The 21,553-nt window shown below is 39.6% G+C and overlaps 1 protein-coding gene across 3 annotated transcripts in view; it reads left to right on the forward strand.

Moving 5' to 3' along the window:
- The first annotated feature begins 2,323 nt into the window (after positions 1 to 2,323).
- Positions 2,324 to 21,553, forward strand: part of RICTOR (RPTOR independent companion of MTOR complex 2) — an 89,978-nt gene continuing 70,748 nt past the window's right edge. Inside the window, exons 1-3 of one of the 3 annotated variants that reach the window (XM_075136800.1) lie at positions 2,324 to 2,497; positions 2,660 to 2,707; positions 20,366 to 20,463. In XM_075136800.1, the coding sequence (XP_074992901.1) occupies positions 2,449 to 2,497; positions 2,660 to 2,707; positions 20,366 to 20,463 (195 nt within the window). In that variant the 5' untranslated portion in view covers positions 2,324 to 2,448. Of the gene's footprint in view, positions 2,498 to 2,659; positions 2,708 to 20,365; positions 20,464 to 21,553 lie in introns of those variants that run through there. The other 2 variants (XM_075136798.1, XM_075136799.1) reach the window with 2 other exon arrangements.

Genomic DNA, 21,553 nt, shown 5'->3' on the forward strand with positions numbered 1-21,553 from the left:
TTGCAGCATGGTTGTTTTTTTTTTTTTTTTTTTTGTGCAGAGCTCCCGTGTATCTAAGTGGTAGTTAAGGCTAATGCATACTTGCTATTTTCCATTTCACCATAACAAAAACTTAAAAATCTAATGTTCTTCTTTTTTTCCCCAGTTGTGGCAAATATTAATTATACCTCAGACTACCTTCAATGTAGCTTTGTGGGTTACCACTTACAACTGACATTATGGCATTATTTTGTGTGTCATTGTCAGAGACAACTTCAATTTTCTCTGCATAATTCAAATATAACTAGGTGGAAAAAAAAAAAAAAAAAAAAGAGAAAACTAGAGCCTAGCTAGTTAAGTGAAATATTTTGATTATTAAAGGGTGTCCGCCGGAACAGAGCTGCAAAAGAGTAGTCTGGAGGTTAAACATTACTCATTTCTTACCCTCCCTTGTTGGAAGATGTTCTGGTTCTTTTAAAATATATCATGTGCCTCTAACTTTGTATCTATAAGAGAAGAAATAAGTTCTGCATACCACTAACATTTAGCAGGAGGGTCCAAAGCATTTTACATGCAGATTACAAGTTCAAATCCAATACAGAAGTTTAACAGTGGGCCAAGACTTAGTGGTTCTTCAAAGCTTATGTGAAATTAATTAGTCCCAGCAGAATTTATAGTAAACAGAATACAACATTACCACCACAAGCAGCAGTTCATTTGGCATTTTCAGGAAGTCAAGGGTTCCCTGGACATGAAATTTTAAAGGGCAGCCCTGCGGCATATTGATGAACCTATTTAAGAAAGTTTGATATGCTTTCGTCCTGTATATAGATGGATGATATTTTATTGTTCAGACTTTTTAATTTTGAGAACCTGCGCTTCTTCAAGAACATTAGCTTCATATTTAATAAGGAAATATCAAAATAGGAAAGTTGTTCAAAATGGTATTTTAAATTAAATATACTTGACATAATCCTGTTAAAACAAGATTCTTATATGTGTGTCATGAACTGATATGCCAGAAAGTTTTTCTAGTCTGGCTTTACAAATAATTAATTTTAATCTCCTAAATCATTATTAATGTTTTAGAAGTGCACCAATCAGCGTAAAAACTAATTTACAATTTTTGAGATGAAACTTAATGTTCATGAATACTTAATAAAACCAGATTTTTACGAGTAATGCAGGATCTGAATTGAAAGCCCTCAAGAGAGAGGAGAGAAAACTCCAGGTGGAAAATGATTGACTACAAAACAGGAGAACAATTACCTGAGCTTGTGAAACTATGTTTATATGGCTGGTGACTTCCACACTTCAATTTGATTATTTGCTGGCTTTGTTCCTGAGAACCTAGAAAGTCTGGGTGCAAGAACTTGCCTTGGCTAAGGCTGTCCAAAGTGTCAGGACACGATGTAAGGTGTTATGTACTTATTTAAACTTTTGCCTAAAAAGGACAAGAGCAAGTATATATAAGTATACAGTTTCTTGTAGTGGGACTTCTTTTCAAGTGTTTTTTTATATATATATACACTTACTTTAAGTGTGTAAGGTAAGTTTAACAAATATCAAGGTAAGAAATAGATCAACGCTTGAGACTGCAGAGAGACCCATTGTGAGTAAATCAAGAAAGCAATGAAAAGATATTTTTTCCTGTTTTTAATTACCTCACATATTAAAAAGCAGAGTGCCGAAAACATCCGGTGTACAAAACCAATGGTCATGCCGTATCCACGTGAATTACCACCTCATCACAAGGCAAGTGCAACTTAAGAAAGCAAAACTAAGCGGGAAAACCTCATAAAAACAAAACCAAAAGAAAAAAAGTAATTTCACTTGACAGACCAAAACCTTCAGATGTGGTGACAGAGCAGTTATGTAGGAAGCCACTTCCCAGCGGGGCAAGCTCTTCAGGAAAAGGAGGCATTTCGCCATGTTTTCTGGGGCTGCGGCAAAGCCTCCTCAGACGCCCCTTCGTTCCCGCCACCCTCCTTTCCCCTCAGCTTTGGCCTCTCGGGGCTGAGCTGTCCGAGAAGCCCCGCAGCGAACCCCGGCGGCGGACGCGGCCCTTGGGACTGCGCGGCTCTAGGGCAACCGGTGCTTCCCCCTCAGCCACGCTTCCAGCGGCTCGGCACGGCGGGGTGGGCGCCCGGGTGTCAAGCCCTAGGGAGGCTGAGAAACGGCAGCCCTCACCCGCCCCCTACTTAAGCCCCCGCCTCGGAGCCGCTTCCACCGCTTCCACACTGCAAAGAAACCGCGGCCAGGCAACGGCCTCCTCCTCCTCCCGCCCCGCCCCGCTCCGCCCCGCCCCGCTTCAGCCGCCCCCGCGCTCCTCCCGCCGGCAGCGCGGCGACGGGGCGGAGGGAGGGAAGGGGAGGGGAGGGGGTGCTGGCCGCGGCGGCGGCGGCTCCGCGGGCTTCTCCTCGCGAGAGCGGGCGAGGTTTCCGGTGTTGTGACTGCGGGGCCGTAAACATGGCGGTGAGTCTCCGCGCCCGCTCGTTGAGGCACCTCCGCATCCGAGGTAAGGGGCCTCGGGCAGGCCGCGGCGCCAGCTGTTCCCCCGCCGGCTCTCCCTCCACACCGGTGCCTGGCCGCCTCCTCCGTTCCCTTCCTCCCTTTCTCCTCCTCCGGCTCTTTCCTCCCCCCCAGCCTAACGCGCTTCTCTTCCCCCATCTCCTCGCAGGTCGGAACGACAGTGGCGAGGAGAACGTCCCTCTCGATCTCAGCCGAGGTACGGGCCGGGGGCCGGCGGGGCGGGGTCGCTGCCTGCCTCTCGCTGCGCGCCCGCGACGGCGGCGAGCGGGAAGCCGGCGGCGGCGAGCGGCCTGGTGCTCCGGGGCGGCCGCGGGGGCTCGGTGGGCGGTGGCGGGGGGAGGCGAAAAGGGAGCGGGGTGCCGGTGCCCGCCGCCGGTGGGCTGCCCGGCGTCCTGTAGTGAGCGGAGCTGCCCGTAGGTGGAAGCCTCTCCTCAGCCCCCGCCGACTGCGGGGCAGCACGGGCACCTGGGGCACCGCGGTTCCGTGCCAGGGCCACAGGCGAGGGGAGCCCCTGCCTGTGGGCAGAGGCTCCTCGGCCGCTTCTGGGGTTGTTTTCGGAGGAGGTCGTTGCTTGTAGACGGGCTGTTTACAGCGTCCGTCCCGCGGTGGGGCTGCCCGCGCCGCGCCCGTCGGCCTCGCCGCCGGGGCTCCCTCCGGCCGCCGCTCTGTTCGGCGGGTCGGGCCGTGCGCCTCTGCGGAACATCTCGGCACTGGCGGCTGGTCCTGCCTCCATCCCTTGTCGTATATCCCTGCCTGTCCTAGGCAGGCTGGCCACGGTGGTTGCCATGAGCTTCTTGCTGTAAGACCAGAAAGCACTCATCTCCAGTTTACTTGTTAAATTGCTCCAAATATCCTCCACTGCTCTCAGATTGATGGGGGGGATAAGAGGAAGGAAGCAACAATAACTAATTTTGTCTCAGACAAATAGGAACTTGTTCCCTACCCAAATGTGTAGTTCATCTTGCCTTGCTGAGGGCTAAGGTAAGGGTTAGGCTCTCCCAAAGAGCTGAATAAAATGCAGAAAACAAAATGGCCCACGAGAAGCAATGACCTTCCCTGGGGCAGATCTGGGAGAGAGAATGAAGTTGGTGCTTGTAGTATAACTGTTCTACTTCAGGAGATTGAGGACTGCTACTATCCTGAATAGATCCTTTTTATGAGGAAGTAGGCAGGGAAATGAAAGAATCAATGAGATGAAAGTGGACTGTGAAATGTAAAGAAAGCACAAATATTAGCATCATCAATAAAGTTTTCAGCTTCGTAAGAGGCTGTATCAAGAATTCCACTTCTAATTCTTTCCCCCCCCCCAGTATGATCTGTGTTTAGAATTTTTTTATTAAGCAGTTTTACCATGGGCTGAACATTATCTCTGTGTGTACATATCATATTTACAAGTGTATTTTAGTTCCTGGGAAAAGCGCTGAGTTTTTTCCAGTTTAAAGAAACAGGCTCTTATGTCTCCTCCCATCCTATCTCCAAATGGACCTGATTGCTTTAGTGAGACACTGTCTTTAAAATTAAAAGTGAAACTTTTCGTCAACAAAATGTGGGACAAAGGCCTTAACAGTTCAAACACGTGACACAATTATTACTGCAAGCAGTGTTATGTGTTTATGATATTTACAGAATCAGGATTTTCATGAATGGGTTTAGTAACTTTTTTACGTTGTGTAGCATATTGAAGTGTTTTGGTGTGAAAGAACAATACACAAAATTTAAATGCTGGAGTGGTAATTTTTAGATGTGGTCTGTTTGAAATCTTTTACTCAGAATTCAACAGGCGACTATCATTATGATTTTTGCCACGAGGTGTTTTCAGCCACCTACTGATTGCATGAGACCTGTAGTAGTAGCAGTATTACCACTTCGTATGTATCATATTCTAAAAGAGGCTTTTGGGTAAGATGCAAAATAAATTTGTAATACAATGAAAAAAAGATGTTTTGCACTGTGACTGTATATAGCCCCTGTTGTTATGGTGGTTGCAGTTGAATAAGAAGCTGCTTTAAATTTAGTTGTGAACCCCTTATCAAAAAGTGGGGGTTTTGTTTTTATCGTCAGAGAAACTACAGCTGACTGATGAGTAATCGTGTAGCTATCCATGGTAGGTATTAACTTCGTTTTAAAGAGAAAACAAAAGTAAAAAGCTAAAAAGGCTCAGCAAGACATTAACTAAGCTAGATGGTAACTTGATTTCCACAGTGAACACAATGAATATTTGTTTTTCCAGCTGTTACAATAGTTGTATAAGCAATTAGTTTAAATATTTTAAATTGTTACTCTAATTCTGTACTAATAATACATTGTTTTGATTCACTGTGTTGAGTGGATTGCATAGTTTTCCACAGGGCTCACATTTTCAGTAACTTAAAAGAATATTCTAATGTTTTTTGTTTCCCCAGACAACTGAACTTTGCGTTGATTAATGTGCAATACCTGATTTGGGCAAAATAGCGAATAAGCATAAACAGTGCCTCAGCCATATGCTTCTAGTTACAGTGGCCTCTTTATTACAAACATGTGAAATTATATTGGTATTGCCTTGTTTTAAACAGGTTTCTATTAGTGATGGCTTGATGAACATGACTTAGCATACAAAGCAAACCTTCACTAGTCCATACCTGTGGACTGTATACTAACTGTGCTCATTCCATGCAAGAGGCCGGTGCTGTTATTAAGTATTTCAGAACTAATAATAGATGTGGGGAGGGTGCAAGCCTTGTTTGTGCTGCTTTGGGTCCTACTTCTTCCTTTTTGTGTAGTAAGGCTCAGGGAGTGCTTTGCTGCTTGTAGAGCTGATCTGCCTTTCTCTGTGTGCTTTTTGTTTGCTCTTTTCTCTGCTGTGGTAGTTTGAGTGTTGCTCATGTTTTCCCAGAACACACCATGTTGTTCTGTTACGTATTTTTATCATTGCTGGTATACTAGGGTTTTACTCTTTAGAGCCTCTTGGTGCTCTGGCTTTTTAAAAATGATACATAATAGTGTTCACGAAAGGCATTTTATATGATGGTGCATTGTGTGCGTTTGTGTATGTGTCTGTGAACTCTGTATGTATAAGATTAGCATGTACAAGACTCATGTAGAGTCTCTGGTTTGCTGTTTCTGTTTTTTTTTCGGTTGGTTGTGGTGTTTTTTGGTTTTTGTTTTTTTTTTTTTTAACTTCTGGGCTGCCCAGCCCTGGCTGTACCCCATCTTTTAAGAGGATTCTGATACATATTCCTTTGGGACAGTAATTTTCTTAGAAAATCAGTTTGCTGAAAGGATGATTGACTTTGGAAAAATTGTCCCCAGAACAGATATTGTTGGGCATAATGTTGTACAGTAAGAAGAAACTGTGCAGATACAGCTTAGATTCATTGCTTTTGTCTACTTAAGGTTATATGTCATGACTTCTGTTGACTGCAAAATTGCAATTAATAATTGGGATTCAGAGTACTCAGATTTGGCCTTGTGTTATATTACCTGCTCAGAATAGAACAGAAAAGGGAAAGGAGGACAGATTCGCCACCAGTGCAACTCCCATTGCAGTCATCTGGAAGGAATTAGCAATGGGATGAGGCAGATGCATTTAATTAGACTACTGAAATCAAGCTTGTAACTTCTGAAGTCCAGAAAGTACAATTGGAGTTATCAACCAGGTTAGTGCATTTGGTAGGAATTCTTGCATTGAGTCTGGTTATGGTTGTGTATGTAACCATGATACAAGTATTATATGCTTTTAGCAAAATTCATCTTTGTTTCTGTTTTACAGGTATTCCAAACTGAGTTACAGAAGCTTATATACCTCCCAAAGCTCTGGGCACTGTAAAAGGCTTGTGTAATCCACGCTTCGTTTGCTGCTAAGTTCTTTGCTCACCTCTCTAACTGAATCGCCTTACCCTGTTGGGTGACCAACACCTCTTCCTTTGTTGCAGTTTCAGCTGTTGCCTTTGGGTTGTGAAGGCCTAAGTAGTTTAGAACTTGCATAGTTGAGCACCATGTGTCACAGTACCTTATCTGTAGTCAGGCTCCTTTAAATGTCCCTCCTTCAAGGGATGCCCATTTTCTTGGATTCCTGTAGCTCTGAGCCTGCAGCAGCTATTAGGAACTTCAGAGCTTGTTCGCTTGCTGAAGCTTTGGAGAGATACAAGGGTACCAACTGCTGATGGTCAAGTGCTGTTCATGTCTGTATGTCTTCATTTCCTCCTTTTTGAGGGTGACAGTCTTCACTGATACTGTACTCTTTAATTAACTGAAATGTACTGATCTCCAACATCGGTACTTTCATTTATTATTAATAAACGTGCATTACGAGATACTACTTTGATTTAGCAGCTTTTCTTGTACAGCTAATTCTCTCTATTTTGTAAATGTTGAGTCTTTTAGCTACAACGCGAGACAGATGTGAATAAAGTAGCTCAGAAAACTGGCTTTTTTTTTCTCCTTGAGAGTGAGTTCCACAAAGTTGGTTAGTGCTATCTGAAAAACACCTTTTTCCTTTTTTGCCTCCATTCTCCATCATTTCCTTCTATCATGTAGGTAAAAATAAAAGATACAGAAGTTCCATTTAACTTCACACGATCTGAACTGTATTACTTTTCTTACTGTGCTTGCATCACTTTAAACCATGTTGGTTTTGATTCCATGTGCCCACATGGCAAATCGTAATGCATTGCATGCAGGGCAAACATCTCAGGATGCTATTTGCAGTTTACAGCCCACAAAAATGTCGGGCATTTTTAAGGGTTATTTGCAGGATAGTCAAAGAAGGCTGGATGAATTTTGTTTCCAAATTCAGCTTGAGATTTGATGACTATGCTGTTTCCAGCTTCGTCAGTATGGAAGAAGCAGGGAGGGATGCTGCGCACCTGTCTGATACTGAGAGCTCAAGCAGTGTCGGACGGAAAAAAAAAACCTTTTGGAGTGCTTGTAGCAAGGCGGTAGGGAGCCAATGTGGAGACGGTAGCTGGTCTATACTTTTTTAGTGGCTCAAAGGCAGTTCTTCCACACTAATGGCAAGACTGTTACGGAAGGCCTTTAAGTTCTTCTTTGCGTACTCTTGCAATACATGGTCTGGCTTGAAAATATGGAGAAGTGGGGCTCCACCGCACCATAGAAACAGTATTTTGAAAATACCCAAATAAACAAAATGTGTGGGCACCTTTCACCCTTGCTTTGCAGTATGCCATCATTGTGATGGGTAACTATAGCAGGATGCTTGTGTTGGAGCAGATCACACAGAACAATACCTGGTTTTTTGCTCCCTTGTTTGTGAGTCTGTAACAGAAGCCGTAATAGGAGCAAGAAGGTAATTGGTTACATTTTTTTCATTTTTTCTGAGATATAAAGGGGCAACTTGAAAAACAGCTGGAGAGCGATCTTCCTTGTCTTGCTGTCTGAGAAACTTTCTACTGTGTTATTCTTGTATATTGGGGGATTTTTATATAGGGAGACCAAAAGGGAAGTGATCAGTGATGATGGCCTGCTAACTTTTTGGGCAACATGTAACCTTTTGGTAGGTTTTAAAAGTTACAGAGTTAGAGGTGCTGAGTGTATGCACTCCAGAATTAGGGCATGCGCTTAGCTTTCCTGGCTGCACTTGTGCTTTAGTTGACCGTTGTTTTGGAATTGTATAGTGCACTGGCCTAGTTAGATTAATAACACTTGTGTACCTTTGACTTGACTTCCTAAGGTATTACTGCTTTTACAATCTTAAGACTTCTCAGAACTACTAAAATGTTGTGTGCTTACAATATTTTCACTTTTCATTTCTTGAAAACAAGAGCAACATTTTTAATGAAGGAAAAATCTTAGCAAAAGGCAACTTTAAGACCTTATGACTTGCTTACTGAGCGTTAAGGTATCTGTAGGAGCTGGGCACTACCATGTCTTTCAAGATCTGAGTTCATATCTGTCTTTCAAGTTTTTGTGTACAGCATCTCTAAATTTGTTTTTTGGGTGGGTTCTTTGTTTTTGCTACTGTGGTTCAGACCGGTCAACAAATGTCAGCACTTTTCTTCTGAAGGGCAGAGAATAAAATGACTGTTCTAATATTTTGTGGTTTCTACTCATATTTCACAAAAGAGATTCTTCTGCGATTTGGATCGGTATAAATAGCTTCTTAGGTGTTTAAGCAACGCTGTGTTTCCACAATATTATAGTATTCTGCTTCCCCCCTTCCCCTGTCATTTGAATCTTAGAAACTGTACCAACATCTCTTCTTGATATGAATGTTTTAGTCTTTGTCATAAATGTTCTTCAGGTTTTTCTCCTTCCCTTTACTCCCCTCCACCCCACCCTCCTTTGAGATTAATGTAATGCTTAGTTTCAGGATTTTTTTTTTTGTCAGAGCCTATGCAGTGTAGATGCTGTGTAAAGAAACACACCCCTCGTCATAATTACGGTAAATAAGGAAGCTATGTCAATGATAGCCTTCCCAGAAAGAAATATATCACTTATTTGCCCAATCTCATGATCTTCATGCATATTTTACCAATTGCCTAGCAATCTTGGAAGTTCTCCCCTAATAACATAGAAGAGGTGCTCAACATCAGGTAGAGTTTTTCTCCTTAAAGTGGGAAGAAGTGAAATAGTCAGCTATAGCAAAAAACTGCTGTTTTCCAAGTGTTTATATCCATACAAACCCGAACACTGGAGAAAAGAACTATGTTCAAGAGGGTTACAGGGTGGCTTTAGAACTGATGTTGACTAGTTTGGGGCAATGTACTGAAAAATCAAATAGGCTCTTTATCTTTCATACTAACTGAGACTCCTGCCTGAGACTTTTTTTTTAAAAATAATAAATGACACAAGTCATCCACCTGAAAACCAACTAGCTTCTTACAACTAAGACATAAGCATGTGACTTGAGGCTTTGATAACTACACGAAAGATTAGATAAATAAGAGGTTTGCTTTTCATTAGAAGTGTTTTTTAACTGTGTGCAGGTAGGCAGGTGCTTATACCATAGTGCAGTTGAATTTGCACATTGAGCAGCACTCCTGTGATGAGTTCTGATACAGAAGGGAATGTACCATAACACTGCTACGCAACTGCTAGCTGATATTTGACAAATTGTTTTAACTGGAGCACCCGTAAGCTTCACTCTTACAATAAAATGTATTTTGCTTTATTCTAATATAAAAATCTGTAGTATATTATGTATATCACGGAAATATTTTTTTTTCATTTGCCAACCATCTGTTGTGGTGATGGAAAATTTGGGTAGAATGCATCAGGAAAAAAGTAGGAGTTAGCAAAACCTCAGAGCGTGATTAGTGAAGAGTGTAGTCACCAAATCCTTACATCTGGTAAAGAGGAGGAACGCTGGTAAAGATGCGTAAGTGAAAAAGTGGAGTAAAAAAACGAACAGAAAACCCGATAAAAAAAGCCCAATCCCAAAGAACAAAAAAACCCACTTACAGTTGTATTTTCTTAGTTATGACTGATATGTTAGCACATATCTGAAAGCTCTGTAGGACTCATATTCTTACGCCTCTGTGATATTCATCAGTGTAGCAAGCTACATCTCAACAGTGGCCTGAATAGGTTTGGGTAACTAAATGTTATGAGGAAGTCTCTTCTCCCAAATTCTGCCTGAACAGCAATATCCTTGGAATCAACATTGGTCATTAATAAATTAGTCTGAGTGATAGTGAACTTTACGAAAGTTTTCCTAAAAGGAGAGATTCTGTTTCTAACTTTACTGGTTTTGTTCTTCACTATCTAGACTTCTCTAAGCTCATTTTAGTCCAAGTGCTACTTACTGTTACAGTTTTGGCTACATCTGACCATTTATTCAGGTAGCTGCTCCTGGAACATTTCAGAAAGCTATTTTTTAAATTGTTTATTTATTTATTTATTTTGTAGAAATTAAATATGCTTAATTGTCTGAGAGGTAAAATGAAAAGCACAAAGATTTTTAATTCCCTTTCAGTTGGGGAAATGGGTGGTTAACAAAATTTCATGCTGTTTGTCAGTGGTTCTTTGAGTAACCTTCTCAGTCTAATGCCAAAAGGATGGCAAAACGGTAAAGATGAGCTAGGATAGTTACTCGCCCATATTTGAAATGGCTACTGTCAGTTAGCACTTGTTTGGTTAAAATGAAAGAGGTACATCTCTGTACCCCATTTGCATAAATTTTATTAATTGTGAAATGAACTACAGCTGTTGATTTAAGACTACAGAATGATTAGTAGGAGATACTTGTGCATAGAGATAAGGTTTTTAAAGCAAAACAATATGGCCTTGATTTATAGAAAAATATATAGTAATTATAAAAGTAACAAGGAATAATTTCATTAATCTCTTCATGTAAAGATGTAAAGGGATTTTGTTTGTTTTTTTCAGCTGCATAAAAGATTAGTTTCCTGCCTGAAGTGTACACAGACTATAAATAATATATATATTTTTAAAAATAATTACTTCACAAAAATAGAGGACTATCAAGAACAGCTGTTGCCTGAAAATTACTGTTTTAAAAAAAAAACTGATTAAATCTGTAAGTAATCTTTTTCCTTTGTTACCTTCTGAGCATGAGTGAAGTCAGAATTCAGCTTTAGCAACCTCATATCTAGAGAATTCAGAACGTGTTCATCTCCTTTATGCAAACCATATGTAATTCTCATAGACTTGCTGTTTTGGGTTGGTTTTTTTTTTTTCATGAAATACAAAAAAAGAAACCAAAAAAATTTTGCTGTTTCCATAAATGTGGTGTTTGCAGCTCAGGTTTTTAGGTCAACCTGTTACTTCAATGGGATAGATTTAGAATTGTACTTAGATCTCGTTGTGAAATTTATAAATACAACTCTTCCTGTCTCTTCTCCGAAAATGACCTTTTCAGGAGAAAAAGTAAAAGTCTTGAACAGTCACAGCTATGGACGGATGAGACCTGTCTTGTCCCTGGTACGAGGGACTGGAGTTCCCAAGCATCATCAGTGCACTATTTTGAAATCTTCTGGCTGTAGCATTTTAAGGGGGGTAGTTATCACATCACACATTTGCCACAGTTTAAAGGTTTCCTGCTGCAGTTAGTGCTGTTTGTGAATTACTTGTAGTTTCTGGTTGTGTACCTTTATTAATGTTTGAATTTGAGGATGTTATTACTTTGCTCTTGCCATGTCTTGCCAAATTGCCCTTCATGTCTTCATCAGCAAACAGGCTGATCCTACATCTGCTAATGTTGCCAGGCTTTTTCTTCTTACATGACACCCTATGTAACATGTTCTGGGGACAGTGGCTACCTCCTGACAGCTTAGAGTTTATCAGTAAGGGCCATTTAACTGGACAACATTTACCTCTTTGGGTTCTTGAACAAATCAAAATGATGCAGAGAAGAATCAGAATGTTAATTGGGAAAATATTCTTAGATATGATCATATTTCTCCCTTTCACAAATTTTCTTCTAGTGTCAGTGATATTATTAACTTGCTTGTCAGTTTGATAATATTCAGAAAAATACATGATTGGAATTCTTTTGACTAGTTTTGAAAGGAGCTTACCAAATGCTAGTTTCATGATGTGAAGCAGTTACAGTGTATCTTTCATTAAAGCAACTAAAAATTGTGACTGTCCTGAATTTTCTGTTTCTCGAATTGGTGGTAGAAAAGAAGAAAATGGGTTGGGGGAATTGATGATAATTTTCTAAGCCATTACAATAAACTCATATTCACCATTCAAACTCATAGTTGATGTTCTGGAAAGTATTGGTTAGATTTGTATACCAACATAATCAATTTTGTGAATCCGGGAACGGCTTATTCTCCAGCCTTTTATTGGCTTTTGAGCGTAAGAACAACTGTACTGGGTCACTCCAGCCTTGTGTCCTGTCTCTGACACTAGCTGATAATTGATGCAGAGGAGAGAGTAGAACAATAGGGCAAACAAACGCGTAGTCGCACTGCTATGGAGTATTCCCCAGCTTCCAGGATTTTGTGCCTCCGTTTGTGTTCTTTTTGTCTTCTTTTTTCTTTCCCTTTTTCTTTTAAACTTCTAAACTTTTGAAAGTTTTAGAGCAGGTTCTTCTGGAGTTTAACTGTGTATTCTGGAATAATTTACATTTCTATTTTACTATTAAGTGGTAATGAGAGAAATTTTGCTAGGGGACTATAATGTCAGCTTGGTTTTAGTCATCATAGTGTGCAGTAGTTGTGTATCTAATATTGTAGAAAGATGGCATTATGGGTTTTTTTTTTTGGCGGGGGGGGGGGGGGGGGGGCGTGTAATAAGTATGTAATACACAAAGACTGTACATACCAAGAATGATTCTTGGCATTAACATTACGTCTTCTTGAGAGTTGAGAGCCTAACTGTAAATTTAAATGGAGGACTAAATCAAACGTTTGTTCTCTATGAATAGACAAGTTAAAGAACAACAGGCTTTTAAACCTACCTTGGTACCTTATGTAGTCCTAACTTTAATATTATTTTCATAATTGGTCTTTGAGGAACTCATGCAGGACACTAGTTTGTGTATTGCTATAAAGCATTTAAATAATAGTTTGTTTATCAAAAGCTATATGTAATTAATTTTCAAATCAGCATTGTAGCTGTCCTTCAGCTTTTTCTTTCTGTGTTCAAAGTTTAAAGGTGTTTAAGTTTGTCTCTAGCAATCCAAAATAATTTGTGTGGCCAATCTTCAGCTTTGTTCTGTGATTCTGTTTACGTAGTAATACTATAGCTTTAGATGCTAAAAAGCTGTTAACATTTCAACTATAAAACCTGCTTTTCAGAAGTTTTAGCAGTAAAGCAACACTGTTTACAAATTTGGCATACAGGATCACACAGTGGGAATAATTAACATAATTCTAAGGGTGAGGATGTAAGGATGGCTTTTCTACACATATAATCTTAGTGTCTTGGTTAGAAATAATATTATAAGACAGTAATTTGGAAAGTGGTCCATTTTTGAACTGCTAGCACTGCTTCAAGCTGACTGCAACTCCAGAATGTGTATTTCCTGCCACCTTTATCCATACTTAGGAATATTAAAAAAATTATCCTTTAATTTACAATATTTTATGCACATCTGCAAAAGAGAAATCTATACAGTCACAGTAGGCATTTCAACTTTACTTTTCTGTTTACTTACAGAAGGACGTATGTGGAAGTCTAGATGTACAGACCTAAATATGAAGGATTAGACTCCTAAGTGTAATTTTGATGCAAAACGCGCTTCTTATCTGAGGTTCTAGTGATTCTTGGATCCTACCTTGGATATGCTATCTTTTGCACTGCTTTCTAGTTAATAGACGTTTTTGTAAATGTGAAGCTTAATTTCTACCTGATTGATGTAGAAAGAACAGTTCTTTTACTTTCTTTGCTGACTGCCATGAAAGAGAGGAGGTGTGCTTGTTTCCATATTACTGAGCCACTTCCATCTATTCATAACCTTCTTAAACAGCAAGAGTGAAAATAATTTGAGTTCTTAGCTTTTATTTTCCTTCTGTTTTCATGAACATGAGTTACTGGAACTTCTCTGGTTTTGTATTCAAAATCAAGTGCTTTATATATGGTTCACCTATGGAAGCTATAGGAATCAAACTAAATAAATCTCTAGGTATTTCTGCAGAAATCACTGGTTTTGGTCACCTGTACTTTTCAAGGGGATGCTCTCAATTGTTAAGATTTGTTATACATTGTGGTTTGTTTAAATCTAAAATTTATAAGAATTATTTGGCAAAACTTACACATCACACTATACGAGTGCAAAGTTTTTTGCACTTTAGTGGTTCAAGTGTGACAATAGAATTTTAACAGTGATCACAGAGGATGTCTATCTGGCTTAGTATTCAGTACATTTTTCAACATAATAGTAACTACCTAAACTTGATACTACAAACAAACAGTTATTTCTATGTTTTTATCTTAAAAATTGAGACATACCTTCAGTCTAAACATACTTTACTGTGTTTTTGAAAATTATAGGCTGAATGTAAACTGTTCATGCGCTAATTTTTTTTAATCTGGCAAAGTGGAGTTGATGTGTCGATATAAATAATTCAGGAGTGTTCTCTGTTTCATGCAGTTTGGTTTTTTTATGTAGCTTTCTCTTCTTCCATTGTTCTCAGAACCTGGTTGTTTTTCTTCTGTGCAGTTTCCACATTTTGAATTAGATGTAAATTAAGAATACTTGTATTATGAAAGCTTTCATAATTGTCCTGATTTTTTTTTTCCCGAGCAAGTTCATAATGGCAGGATATGCCTTCTCATTGGTGTTTCATTTCATTATTAAAAGTGTTGATAAAAAGTGTTTTAGCAGGCTGATTACCTGTCATCTAGGCTTACATAGACACCTTTAAGTAACTATGTTTCATTGCTTTTAATAACTGGTAACTCATGTCTATTTCCGTGGAAATGGAGAACAGTGCATTAATGTTTCTAGTTGGTGTGTGTTTCACTCAACTTTCTTAGTTTTGGCAGCATGTAGTTTAACAAGCCACTAAGACCAGCTTTGCAATATACAGTTGCATAGCACTTAGACTTCAAAAATCTCTAATAAATGTAGAGGTGTATAGTAAGTTCACCAGGATCATCCATTTATATTGTGATTCTTTCCTTCAGTAAGAGGAAGATCTCTCTTGTGTTCTTAGTCAACGATGAAATACTTAACTGTAGTGAAGTACAACTTCCTTCTTCAAGAGAAGTCTTTAGGCATATTTAGTCTCTTATTTCACTTTTTGGCACTATGATTCTAGTAGGTGTGATAGCAGCTGCTAGTGCAGTCTCTCACTTGAGTTTGCTTTATACATTGGTTACTGTATACAGCTACTGTCCTAGCATCTACCAAATGATGCATATAAAATATACGCTCCTCAGTTTAACTCATTATGCCTGACTTCAGAGTTACTGAATTACTTGTGTGCTAAAGCCTACCGTTCTTTTTGTTTGCTTTTTATTCACGTGTGCATAACAGAATAGTGAACTGGCATGCTGCTAGCTTACTGAATGTGGTCAAACAATGCTGCTAAATCTGCAGGGGAAAGGAGTCGTCACTTGAGCTAATATAGTTATTGCTTTTTCATCCCTGCATTAGATGGAGCGCTAGCTGTTTTATGTAGCTGTACCTCTGCGGTGTTTTTTTCCTCTGGAGAACGGGATCTGTCAGAATGCATCATGATTCTCACTGGGGAAAAACAATGTCACAGTCCTGAAGGGGTGAAAAAATGCGTCAAGCCCTAAAAGGTCATGAGAGTTTAAAAACAAACAACAACACAATTTTGAAGATTTTTAATATACATGCATCTATGAATACTTTAAGGCATAGAGAATCATGGAATTCTTGAGGCTAGGGTTTTAAAAACACCAGTTTCACTCTGTGCTGAAGACTATCATTGTGTACTGCGTGTTATTCAGTGCAAACAGTTCCGGGTGCGAAACTGTGTTTGGTGTAACAGAAGTACACAGAACAAAGATATCCGCTACTTCAAAGCGCTTGCTGTCCAAAAAAAGAAGACACATACACAGAAAACGAGACAGGAATGATCAGCAAGCTAAGCTGCTGTTGCAGAATACAAGTGTGCTGGCTTGAAAATTTTTTATATATCAACAAATTTTTAGATGAGATTTGAGGCAGAGTGGCTTTGTGTACATTAATCGGGACATTTTGCCAAGTATAACAGCGCAGGTTTAAAAAAAAAAAAAGGTAGTCTGACTTTTTTCTAATGAGCCCCTTCTGGAAGGGGTACATCCTGCTTCCACTACTCTACCTGTGAATAGCCCAGTGGCATAGCCACTTCTGCGTGGATTTTTGTAAGACTTTAGTATTTGGTTTGACTTGGTAACCCAGCAGACAGCTAACATAGCCAAAAGAATGAAAAATATTCTGCTGAGTTAATTAGCAGAATTATTTTAATGTGAAGTTGATGGGTGCCAGAGTAGTGTAAAGGATAGGGTGTATCATGTAGTGGGACAGGGTAGAGGGAAGGGGCTGTGCATCTTGCAGCTTTCTTCTGCCAAAAGATCAGCTCAGTCATTTTGCACAACTCCACCCTCAGAAGCATCATGGGAAAGAATGTGAAGATATTTGGTTGTCGCTATGGGCCAGCTTGAGATGAGTCAGCATCTCAGTAATAAATGAGGTAAGTCAGGAAAGAATAGATTTTTGAGGAGTCTTAAAATTATAACAAGTAGCTTCTCTTCTTTGTCTTTTTTCAGATAGAAAAGCAAGAACTTCTGAAGACCTAAAGAATAAGGGTTAATCAGAGCTAAGAAATCTCTGCAGCAGTGGGATCCTTAAAAACCAAACCAAAACAAAAAACCAAACCAAAACAACAAAACAAAACAAAACAAAAAAAAAAAACCACCACAAACAACAAACAAAAGTCCTTGTCAATACCAACATGAGCTGTTAAGTCTGACAGTGAAGTGTTAAGGCCATGATATTTCTTCTTTTGGGAAATTGGTCTCTGATTTTGTGCCATGTTTTTTCCATTTCTGCATTAATCCATGTTCTTCAGTGCTGTTGCATGAGATTTTGTGACAGGAAGTGTCACGCAGTGCTGGATCTGATCTTTTGTTACGGGAAAGCCACATCGCTCAGTTGGTATAATCCAGCATGTATTTAGTCTATTTTCAAGCCCATTTTAATGTAAGGGACAGACTAGCAAGAGCCTGTATCTCCATTTGTGAAGTCATGTTATTTTGTTTAAATTCTTTTACATCTGCTACATGTGAAGTTCTGTTAGGCCTGCCTGCCTTCCCTGTTAGCTTTATTTTTAATAAAAATGAGTCACATTTGAGTAACTAAGTAAATTTTCTACTCCTTTCTAATATATGATGCATTTCCAGAAGAAGAAAAACAGGATAGCCAGACTTTCCTTGAAGTTAATATGTCTCAATTCTTTTGTTAACTTTTTTGGAAGAGATTTTTTGCAAGAAGGTTCTTCTGAAGTTTAAAACAAGACTTGAACTGACAAGGCTTGACTGAAAAGGCTTCTGTAATCTTCATTCTTTCTTAGGTAGTATGCTATTAGAGGGTATTTATTTCTTTACTATCTTGTTTTTTCTACAGCAGTAGTGTTGATATAATCAAAGTGTGAGCCAGCTAACTTGCTGTATTCATGTTATCAATTCAATAGTGGAAATGCCTGTCATGTTCTCAGTTTTCTCACAGTGTTGTAGATCTTACACTGGAGTCCCCACTTTGCGTCAAATTACTTATCTGCTAGTGAAGCTTCTGGGAAATACCTGGCTGCTCGGCTAAGCAGTACAAGATGGTTTTCCTCAAACTTTTGTGTTTCTCTAGAAATGAGAGTTTTTCTCAGCAGAAGGAGGACAATGCGAGGAAGAGTTGCTGTAACTGCAGTTTTTCATACACATGTAGAGTAAAATGGTTTTAGTGCACGTTTTAATTAGGCAGCCTTGTTATAAAGGTCTGCCATTGCTACAGAATTGTTAACATGGGAGGTGGTTGCATCATTTTGTCCTGGTTTCTTCACATCCAAAGTGGCTGCCTTTCTGCACAGCCACCTCACTCACTTCTGGGTTAGTGCCCACTCTGTCAGGTAGCTGAACAGAAATGTTCGTTGCCCATGAGGTTTCCTGGGCTAGTCTCGTGGTCTTTCTGTCCGTATAGGGAGCTTAGTTTGGTACATTACCCAAGGCAGGCCAAAGTGTGGAAATCAGCCAAACTGTATTTTCAGAGAAACCAAATTATGAGGAAGTTATTTTCCTCTCCTATTATGTTCCCTTGAAATGAGGGGCTATGATGTAAACTATTGGTAGTGCCATAACTATCCCAACCTCCTTGTCTTCAGTGTTTCTCTTGTTCTCTTGTTTCTATGGCATGTGCTATTGCAAACCTCTCAAACTGAGTTAAGCCCCTGAAAATTAAACGATGTAGGGAATCCTAAACTTGGGATGGATCTAGTAAGATTTTTTCATTGTCTCTCACTTCTGTGATAATGATTTGGGTTTTTTTTTTGGCTGGGTTGGGGGGCAGGTTCAAAGAAATGCATGCACATGTTCCAATTTAAATTCAAAGTTATTGAATGTTTGGTTTCGCTATGCATACTATTCTGCAATGCAGGGTAGCTCTGTCTGTGCTTGTGGCTGTGTATCTGACAGTTGTCTTTTCTACAACCTAAGTCACAGCACTAAGCAAAGGATATTTTGCATCAAGCTGGTGATGATTGAGATTGCCCACATTTAGGAGCCTGTCTTGTCTTCCGAAAATCTCACTGATCCTTTGTCTGAAAAAAAATCACAATTATGTGGTGTGGCAGTAGCATGTCTGTACATGTGCTAAAGTTTCATTATAAGCAGTGTAGTCAATACAATTGATTCACCTTACCCTTGAGTAGGCATCTTGCAGCTAGTCAGGTTAATTGTTTTCGACTTCATTGGCTGATAGATGAGATCTCTATTGACTACGGTGGGTTTACAGGTTTACACACCTTAATTCAGGTGCCTACCTGTAGGTGTCTTAATCTTTAACTGCTGACTTATTCCTGATGATAGTGCAAGTACAGGGTCTTGTCTTTCCAAATACGTTCTGGATATATCCTGATGAGGTTGCTACTTATGTCTGGTTTTTCAAATTTGTTGCTTTTTTAAGTTTTTAAACTACAGAAGTTGATTAAAAAACTCTGCTTGGTTTGTAGAGGAGTGGTGAAGAAGGTGTTTTCTTTACATCTCTGACATTTTTGATTTCCTTTGTATAATGAAAAATATACAAATATCCTTTCAGGAGTAACAGGGAAGAAAAAGACTTTATGTATATGCCACAAATTCAGCTGTAGCTGTTCATATTGCAGTAGGAAGCAAGTTAGTGTGGGGCACACACACAAAACTTTTTTCTTTGCTGCTTTCCAGATGTCTGGTGTTTGGCTTTTTCTAAAGACTTAATTTTATGTAATGCAATTTTTTCTTTTTCGGTGATGTAATACTTTCTAACAGTTCACATCTCCAGCATAACCTTGGTATTTCATTTATTTCACACTAGAGTGCTGTGGATAGTGTTATTGTAGTGCCTATCACACAGTGTCTAATCGAAGACTGCATGAGAATTGTGCAGTCAGGCATCTCCCTTTGAAAACTGTCCTGCTGCAGTACCGCGGTTTCTGCCACAGTAGCTCTGCGTGCAGCTCTCTGCCCAGCCCCACTCTGTGCTGCTTGTCCCACTCTGCCTCAACTCCCAACCTTATTCCCAAAGGCAGGGCAATATGGTCTTTTCTCCCCGTGTTTGGTAGTCCTTTTCCGTTTCCCATCAGAATGCAGAGTCATCATTTGGTGTCTGAATCCTGGTTTGTGGATTTTGTTGGGTTGGTGGACTCTTAGGAAGAGATGAGAAGACATTCCTAGTCCCCCTGTTTACCTTGTAGTTCACTTCCCATGTCACTGGAGAGTCCTAGCCCTCTAGTAAGTTTAGGGTAATTATGGACAGACGTTAATATGGAGAGCAGAAAAGAGTCCCAGCTTCCCAAAATCCCACCAACCCTTTGTCTGGAGGGAAAAAAGATAGCATGTTACTGCAACACCACATGACATCTTTTTACTTATGTCTTTAAGTTTATTTGCTGTCTTTAAATTACAAGGGGATTAAGGATAAAACTTCAGTTACGAGATGTTAGGATTGGAATTTCAGACACTAAATTTCTTTGTCAATTGTAAATCTAAGATATTGATTAAAATCTGCTTTAAAGTAGGAGTCTCTCTCCTCCATGGGCTTTAGCATTTATTCTAGAGAACTTGTGTATGCCTGGTTTTAGTTCTAAGCATAAATCAAATTGATGCTTCTTGAGGCGAAAATCATCTGCATCCTTAATTTAGACTAGGAGAGTACCTGGTATATTTAGGAAACTGCATGTTGAATGCATGTTTAGATTTCTGACTTTTTTTTCAACTGTGTCTGCTAATAACCTGTTCTCTTTTGCAGAACCCTGTGACAATATGAGAGAGATTCTCCAAAATGTGGCCAAATTACAAGGCGTTTCAAATATGAGAAAACTAGGTCACTTGAATAATTTTACTAAGGTAAGAGCTCAAATGGTGTCGTAGAACAAGTGATCTCTATCAATCATTGGCTGGGAGATTAAGGAAACAGCTTAATATACTTGACATCTACATACTATGGGAGAGAAAAGGAGCAAATAAGGACAAGGAAATATGTGAATGCAAGGTTATACTGAAATTTGTCTGTATGTCCTACTGGCTGAATTTTTGTAGTATTTTAGTGCTTAGAAGCCTGAAGTATCTCCCAATTAATGGATTAAGTTGCACAAATAGAGTTAAAGATTGGTTCCTGCTGCGCAGAATTGAATCAAAAATGTGAAATGCAAGACTCTCTGGATGTAAACTGACAAAGTATGGTGAGGTGGAGGACTGTATCAATGAGCATGATATGCAGTGGTTTGGATGCTAATAGAATAGCAACCGTCAACTTTCACTGCAGTTTTCGTAGTGAAAAAGATTTAAAGGGGCGTTTTCTAGAAATGGTCTGTATTGCTGGTTTTTGAGGTGCTTTTTCCAAATACATGGCTCCAAATCATGGGAATGTGACAGGTACTTGCCTGAAAGTATGACGGATATGTTGGAAGCTGTCATTGTGAGCTGACAGGAGGCAAGAATTAAAAACTTACTGCAGGATGAGAGTGTAGGCTGAAGAAAGAGGCCATGAAATGCCTTCAGAAGGAGAGCAAGTACCATTTTTTGGATAGATGAGGAACCTGTGGTGAGGAGCAGAGAGGACTGATGAGAGGTGGGCAGGGGGCTAGGAAACGGGGGGTTTGTTTTAGCATACTGAATGGTTGTGGTTGGACCAGCGTTCTGTTTGTCAAGGCAAGGGAAAAGTGCATCGCAGTCAGTGAGCTAGGAGACATTGGAGCTTCAGTGTGAGTGTTACCCGAATGGATGAATTGATACTCAGAAGGAGCTGGTAAGTTGCACACCTTTCTGATAGAGTGCCACAGGTAGGACAATGTGCCTGAAGATCAAACCCAAGTTTCTGTGACAGAGGATGGATCCTGCAATCAGCTGTAGCCAAGAAACAAGGTGTAGTGGAGAATTTTATGGGTAAAGTAAGGTTTAAAATGTTGTTGTTGTAGATGAGCTGATAAAAAAAAAT

The sequence above is a fragment of the Calonectris borealis genome, chromosome Z (assembly GCF_964195595.1).
Source record: "Calonectris borealis chromosome Z, bCalBor7.hap1.2, whole genome shotgun sequence".
Taxonomy (NCBI): Eukaryota; Metazoa; Chordata; class Aves; order Procellariiformes; family Procellariidae; genus Calonectris; species Calonectris borealis.